We start from the raw sequence: 7896 nt of genomic DNA on the forward strand, positions 1-7896 counted from the left end.
TCATTACACAACATAACCATCTTGACTAGGGGGTCCAAACAATCCATCATGTCCATTCTCTTTATTGGGCCAAGGCCCAATGCCAATTCCATAACCTTGAAAGCCCTTAAGCAACACCCATTATTGGCCCAATTTACCAAATTGGGCCTAACCCCCTAATTGAGCCTCACTTCAAGATCCATTATCAAAACTTGGCCCAAAACATAATATTCATAAAGTCCAGCAAAGGCCCAAATCCAACTAGTCTATAAACAACCCAAAACCCGAAGCCCAATTGTCAAAGGCCCAACAGAGGACGTACGCGGGGCGTACTCCTCTGGTACGCGGGGCGTACTCGTCCAGATGTTGACCACCATCGGGGTGGTTGACCCAGTATGCTGGGCGTACTGGATTTACGCTGGACGTACGCTGGGTTTCACCAAAACCCTAATAAGTGCTTAATGGCTTAAGCACTTAAGCCCAACTCCAGATCCATCGACCAAATGTGCCATAGGACTATAAAGTCTCAAACTTTATCACTTTGGACGTCCAAAAAGTTCTTAACACATGGTCTTAATCCATTAAGACCTTCCTACTTCATGCACGAGACAAATCTAGCTATTGGGACACCATTTTTATCACTTAGGACCTCCTCTAAGGTCTCAGAGGACAGCTCATTTCGTCCAAATCATAACATGCACCATTTTGGGACTTTTGGGACAAGAATGCTTCCATAAAGCTAAAATGACTAGATCTATCTTATACAAGTATAAAGTTCCAAGCTTTTTACCTTCTGGAGCTTCTAGGGCACAACCCAACTTCAGATCTACAAGCCTGATCTTCTTCTCCAACTCCTTGATGCAACACCTTCTTCTTAAAACACTCAAGAACACTCAAAAGCTTAAACACTCAAGGAAATGGCTAAGGTTTGGGGAAAACGACTATAAGCAGTGGAGGCTGGGGTAAGGGAGGGTCTTGTGCTCATAATGTTGCTTATATAGTCCCCAAACCCTAAATATTAGGGTTTCCTTCTGCCATGAGTACGCCCAGCGTACTAGGGCGCGCCTAGTACGCTCAACGTACCCTTATGTACGCGCAATGTACTCCTCCTGATCCCAATAATTGCAATTTAGCCCTTAGACTTCCATGGCTTCACCCTTCTATCCCCAGGGACTATAAATGACAAATCTTGGGATGTTACACAAAAAACTCAAATTTGATTAATATGATTAATCCACCATTGATTCGTAACAATGGGTATAACTCAAGAACAGTGAGTCGACGAGGAGGAATCCCAACTCATCAACATTTTACCCGATAAATATAATAGATCAAGTCACTGTTACCATCATAACTCATTATTCGCATGCAAAAAATGGATTCTTAAAAGGGAGACGAGGTAGGGAGGGGAAAGGTGAGGAAACCTGTTCTTTAACCCGAAAGATATGATAGAGTTTGGAGATATAGATAGGGGTAAGCAATTTTTCTTCGTCGATTTAGAGCATCGAAAGAGTTAAGTAAGGTCCCGTTTGATAGTTTCTGTCTGGGAAAGTGCTGTCTGGTAAAGTGCTGTCTGGGAAAGTTTTCTGACTGAGAAAGAAACCATACTGTTTGATTGTACATCTGATTGACTGTGCTGAATGATGAAAAAAAGTAATAATTCAATAAAAAATAAATTTTAAAAAAAGTTAATAATCCAAGAAAGAAAGAAAGAGGCCAGGTTTGGTGCATAATTGTCTTTCCAGCCCATTCAGCCAGAAAGATATGATTTTGGAGCTTTCTGGGAAAGACATATCTTACCGGGAAAGACCATTTTTTTTGTGCAAATCAAATAGTCTTTCCGGTCCATTCAGCTAGAAAGATCTGTTTGGACCTGGAAAGATGCGTATCAAACGGGGCCTAAGCATAACTAGTCAAAGAGGGACAATGAGGGAAAAGGAGAGGAAACATGGACACAATATTTCTCCTCATAACTCTTTGGTTGTAAGCCCGATTCAATCAGTTAGATTTAATTTCATTTTCTTCGTATTATGCTTACAAGTGCGTTTAAAAAATGGCAGACATGGTAAAAGTGGGAGTGGTTGGTCAGATGAATAAGACAATAGGTGGGGAAAGGATAAGGAATGAGGGATGGGAGGGTCAAGTGAGCCTATCTAGAAATACATATATAATAAAATTAATTAAAAAAAAGATATTGATAAGAGCACAATAGTCTTTTTAGTTGAGACATGGACCAAACACACAATAAAAACATATTATAGAAACGGTCCGAATTAAAAAATTAAATTAAGGACTAAACATACAAATTATCCCAAACAACATGGACCATTCATGTAATTTACTCTAAAAAATACCATAAAAATATGTTTTGTTTATATAGACGCACCGTCACTCCGTCGCCTCAAAACAAATCTTATCAAAAACCCTAATTTCGACCAATAGTTCATCACATCGGTTGCAAAAGGGCGTAGCCGAAAACTGCTTAGGATTGCCTTTTCCTAGGCCGTTTTCACCATACTGAAAGCATTAAGCAACCATGGCGGACGTAATGTCAATGGAAGATATCCGAACGGAGGCCTCCCGTTTGAATATCGATTTGTCGGCAGTTGACTGGAACTCTGTTTGGGTTCCTCCCGGTGAAGATTTCGGTATCAAAAGGTAAAAGCTTTAATCTCTTACAGTCACTCTCTTTATTATACATGCTCGCATATACGTTTAATTGCTGTTTTGTATTCTGAAATAAACTGGGACGATTTCATCGTGTATCTATCGCACATTAATTTAGGGTTACCTGTATTACATATCTATTCGTGGTTTTTGAACCATTGACAATCCACTTACATTGTGTGTGTTTTTGAAAATTTCGCATCAAATACATGTATTTATGTATATGTATTATGTAATAGCCAAGAGTATCTGATATTTTCAGTGACGATGAAGATCTTAATGAGGAGGATTCATTGGAATTTGATGCTGGGTTTGGCAACATCATTGTTGTGGACAATTTACCGGTTGTTCCCCGTGAGAAATTTGAGAAGCTTGAAGGTGTAGTACGTAAGATTTACAGTCAAATTGGGGAAATCAAGGAGAATGGGCTTTGGATGCCTGTTGAGGAAGAAACTGGGAAAACTCGAGGTTACTGCTTCATCGAATACAACACTCCACAGGTATATACCTCTCTCTTGTCCCAGAATTCTTGTTAATAGCTTTCTTACTCTGTTACTCATTGGATCCATAGAAAAAAGATAATGTTTTTATCTTTTATTCTTTTAGCAAGATTGCAAATTGATTTTAGTTTTTGTTTTTGTGGCATGGTTTGTTGTAGGAAGCTGAACTTGCAAAGGAAAAAACCAATGGGTACAAGCTTGATAGAGCCCACATTTTTTCTGTCAACATTTTTGATGAAATTGAGAAGTTCATGAGAGTCCCAGATGAGTGGGCACCTCCGGAATCCAAACCATACACATCAGGGGTATGTACTTTCGTTTGCATATAACTTTATGCCATGTATCTTGCATTCATTTTTTTAGTTATTTTCTTTATAAGTTGTCAACATTTATTGTGCATCAATACAGGAAAATCTACAACATTGGCTTACTGATGAGAAAGGTAGAGATCAGTTTGTTATTCGTGCTGGATCAGACACAGAGGTTTTGTGGAATGATGCAAGACAAGTGAAGGCTGATCCTGTTTACAAACGACCTGTAATTAAGCATCATTTTTATCCTTTACTTTTCACTTTTCTGGTTTATTTATGGTTGTATTTACTAATTTAACCTTTCTTGGTTCTTTAATTGTATGCAGTTTTGGACAGAAAGCTTTGTGCAATGGTCTCCTTTGGGGACATACTTGGCAACTGTCCATAGACAGGGTGCTGCTGTGTGGGGTGGTGCTTCTACCTTCAATCGCCTTATGCGCTATGCTCATCCTCAGGTTATTACTTTGAAGTTTGAATTGATCTTTACTTTTTTAATTAAATATATTTAATTGTTAAGGCTTTTAATCTTTGAATTTTGAAATTTGTGCTGTGAAATTGTAGGTTAAATTGATTGACTTCTCTCCTGGTGAGAAGTATCTGGTTACTTACAGCAGCCATGAGCCAAGCAATCCACGAGATAGTCATGTAAGGAGTTTTTTTATAGGGTTAAATACAAGAAACAGCAACACATTTTATTAATTACTATTGTATCCTACTTTATCTTCATCCTATTACAACGTTGTACTTTGAAAAAAAAAATTTGGGAGTTAACAAGTTTAATTTTGTACATGATTAGAGGGTGGTGCTCAACATATTTGATGTGAGAACAAGCAAAGTTATGAGAGATTTCAAGGGAAGTGCAGATGAATTTGCATTTGGAGGAACTGGAGGCTTTTCTGGTGTTTCTTGGCCTGTTTTCAGGTGTTGTATTTGTATGATTATAAATTACTTGTAGAATTATTATTATTATTATTATTTAAATATGGGTATTATTATTTTGCAGATGGGGTGGTGGAAAAGAAGACAAGTACTTTGCTAGACTTGGAAAAAATGTGATTTCTGTGTATGAGACTGAGACTTTTAGTCTTATTGATAAGAAATCAATTAAAGTTGAAAATGTGACTGATTTTTGTTGGTCTCCTGCTGATCCTATTTTTGCACTCTTTGTACCTGAACAAGGTGGTGGAAATCAACCTGCTAGAGTAAGTTGTTATTATACATGAAGAAAATCTTTGACTATCTATATTACAAGAATTTGAATATTTATATATTATAGGTGAGTCTGTTCCAAATCCCAAGCAAAGCAGAGTTACGCCAAAAGAATCTGTTCAGTGTGAGTGATTGCAAAATGTATTGGCAAAGTGAAGGAGAATATCTTGCAGTCAAAGTTGACCGATACACAAAAACTAAAAAAAGCACATACACTGGATTCGAGCTTTTCCGAATCAAAGAACGTGACATCCCAATTGAAGTTTTTGAGCTCGAAAACAAAAACGACAAAATCATTGCATTTGCATGGGAGCCCAAGGGTCACAGATTTGCAATCATTCATGGTGACAACCCAAGGCCCGATATCAGTTTCTACTCAATGAAGGGAGGGAAAGTCTCTAAACTCACAACCCTAAAGCAAAAACAAGCCAATGCCCTTTTCTGGTCTCCTGGTGGCAGGTTTGTAATTTTGGCTGGGTTGAAGGGCTTCAATGGACAGTTGGAATTCTTTAATGTGGATGAGCTTGAAACCATGGCAACTGCTGAGCATTTTATGGCAACCGATATCGAATGGGATCCTACTGGAAGGTAACATTTTCATAAACTGGTTTAAAAAAAAGTTGCTAGTGGCTGAATAATTGTTTTTTTGTTGAATAGGTATGTTGCAACTTCAGTGACATCTGTGCATGAGATGGAAAATGGTTTCAACATTTGGTCATTCAATGGCAAGCTGCTCTACCGCATTCTCAAGGACCATTTCTTTCAGGTAAAATTAATTAAGCACTAAATCTGGATCATTGTTTCTTTTGGGCTTAATGTGGACATACAAAATATCTTGAAACAGTTTTTGTGGAGGCCAAGGCCACCATCATTCTTGAGCCCTGAGAAAGAGGAGGAGATCTTGAAGAATCTGAAAAAGTACAGCAAAAAGTATGATGTGGAAGATCAAGATATCTCATTGCTATTGAGTGAGCAAGATCGTGAGAAAAGGAAACAGTTGAAGGAGGAATGGAGTGAGTGGGTGAATCAGTGGAAGAAATATCATCAACATGACAAAATGGAGAGAGAAATGCTCAGAGATGGTGAAGCCAGTGATGTTGAAGAGGAATATGAAGCCAAACAGGTTGAGGTTGAAGAATTGGTGGATGTTTCTGAAGAGGTCGTTGCTGATGCTTAGAAAGTTTTTCAGTTTTGTTTTGTTATGTTGATCGACTATTTTTGTATTTGGTTTTTGATTGTTGATTGTTTTTTTAAAGAGTTTTTCAGACATCACTGGTTTTTATTCTAAAGTCTAAACCCAAAAGTTTTGCTTAAATTCTCCTAGTTGTTTATGTTGCCTGATTTGTTAATTTATCATATTAACAAGTAACATGTGTACATAGAATATACTTGGTGACATCGGAAATTATATATGAACAATCAAACAAGGAATGATATCTTGGTTTAATACAACAATCAAAGAAGGAAACGAGTTGCATGTACTTAAAGACGATATTAAGAGGTTTTTGGAGCTTGTGCATGTTTAAAATAAAATTAGATGCAAGGTGGATATTTCATCATCAATGGGAGTGAAAACTGAAAAAGGTTCTAATTGCTCAAGAGAAAATGAACACCAATCATGTGTATGTATTTAAGAAGAGGGAACCGAATAAATATTGCTTATGTGGGAGAAGTTCGTTTAATGGCAAAACCTCAAAATAGGCCACCAAGTAGCATGTTTGTTCGCATGCTTTCTCAGAGTAGTGCGAAAGGGGTATGAAAATTTTACCTTAAATACGAGAAACAACAATGTACTTTCATTTATTTGTTTGTTATATCATTCTAATTCCTTCTTTTCCTATTACAGGTCAGCATGTGCCTTGAAAAATCTATCCGGTATATAGTAATGTTCTCCAAATACAAACAATTTTCACTGCTATAACTTGATAGTTTTTTCCAAGTCCAATGTTTGAGTAAGTAACAAACTTGAAGTAAGATGCTATAATAAACAAATAAATTAAAGTATTTCCGTATATTCGAATTGAAATTCCTATCATTATAGTGTTTCAAGCACTGGGATTTGTTGCTGATAAAGACACATGTAGGTACGCAAACTGTATTGTCAATTTGAGATATGAATGAATCAGGAAAAGGAGCTTAGATCATAACAAACGAATGATGATTTATCTTCTTGAAAATTGCTTTGATGGTTGATTGGCGATGTGTAGAAAATTAGGAATATTGGAAACAACTAAAGAGTGAGATTGTTATCCTGTGGAGTGTGTATGATCATCTTGCAAGATTTGTTGATTTGTGGTTGGTGATGATTGGAATGGTGGTGGCATCATATGAGTAAGTGGATTATTATTCAATGTTATAAGATCATAAAGATAATCACCATGATTTTTGTTTTTCTTTATCAATTTCTTCTTACAGTGTTTATTCCAGAAGTTTTTTTTATTGAATTATCGGATCGTCCAGGTAGAAACTTAGCAATATCTACCCATCAGCAAATACGAAAAATGAATCACTATTTAAGTCCACAATAATTACAAACTTCAAATATGTTGAATAATTTTGTTCTAACATTGTACGTTGAAAAAGCTACGTATGGTTTTAACTTTAGTTTTTTACAAATGAAGCTGTGAGTTTGAGCAAAATTAACTAAATTTCTGTCACAAAATTACTTTGTTAGACAGTTAAACTGATCTGTAGATGGACATAGACATCCTGGAGTTATTGGTGAAAGAAAAACTTTTGATCCTCATTGTTTTTGTTCATAGGTTTTCTGTAAAACAATCATTGATCAGGGTTGCCATGGACAAGGGATGAACACAATCATCCTTGATCAGTTTAGAAAATCTTGAAAAAGGTGATTGGAGAGGGACTTTGAAGAAGTATATGCAAAGAACAACCCCAACTGAAGTATCTAAGCCATGCTCAGAAGTATTTCATCATTATCAAGACACGAGATAAAGGAAAACACAATTGCTATTCCAGGAGTCAGAGGAGTGAACATTAAATTAATTCCTCACAACTCTTTTTGTAACATGACTCTTACTTGATCGTATTAAATGGCTTTTTTGCCCTTCCGGGAAAAGTCCTTGTTCAATTGCACTTCTGGGAAAAGTCCCATGTACACATATCGAGATTCCTAAAGTAAGTTTTCCACAATTACTTTCTTGCCCTTTAATTGACTACAAAATCTAAGTTTGATTTTTAAAGTCGGAAGAATAGAAATATGCTTGTGT

The 7896-nt window shown here is 36.6% G+C and overlaps 1 protein-coding gene across 1 annotated transcript; it reads left to right on the plus strand.

Moving 5' to 3' along the window:
- The first annotated feature begins 2364 nt into the window (after positions 1 to 2364).
- LOC145124045 (eukaryotic translation initiation factor 3 subunit B-like) lies at positions 2365 to 5981 on the plus strand. The gene is made up of 11 exons (XM_079059259.1): positions 2365 to 2637; positions 2909 to 3146; positions 3305 to 3451; positions 3555 to 3683; positions 3784 to 3912; positions 4019 to 4102; positions 4254 to 4378; positions 4461 to 4659; positions 4734 to 5254; positions 5324 to 5432; positions 5511 to 5981. The coding sequence occupies exons 1-11, from the start codon at positions 2516 to 2518 to the stop codon at positions 5841 to 5843; spliced, it is 2136 nt and encodes a 711-aa protein (XP_078915385.1). The 5' UTR covers positions 2365 to 2515; the 3' UTR covers positions 5844 to 5981.
- The last annotated feature ends 1915 nt before the right edge of the window (positions 5982 to 7896 follow it).

This window comes from Lactuca virosa, chromosome 7, assembly GCF_052849685.1.
Source record: "Lactuca virosa cultivar CGN04683 chromosome 7, Lactuca_virosa_CGN04683_v6, whole genome shotgun sequence".
NCBI lineage: Eukaryota > Viridiplantae > Streptophyta > Magnoliopsida > Asterales > Asteraceae > Lactuca > Lactuca virosa.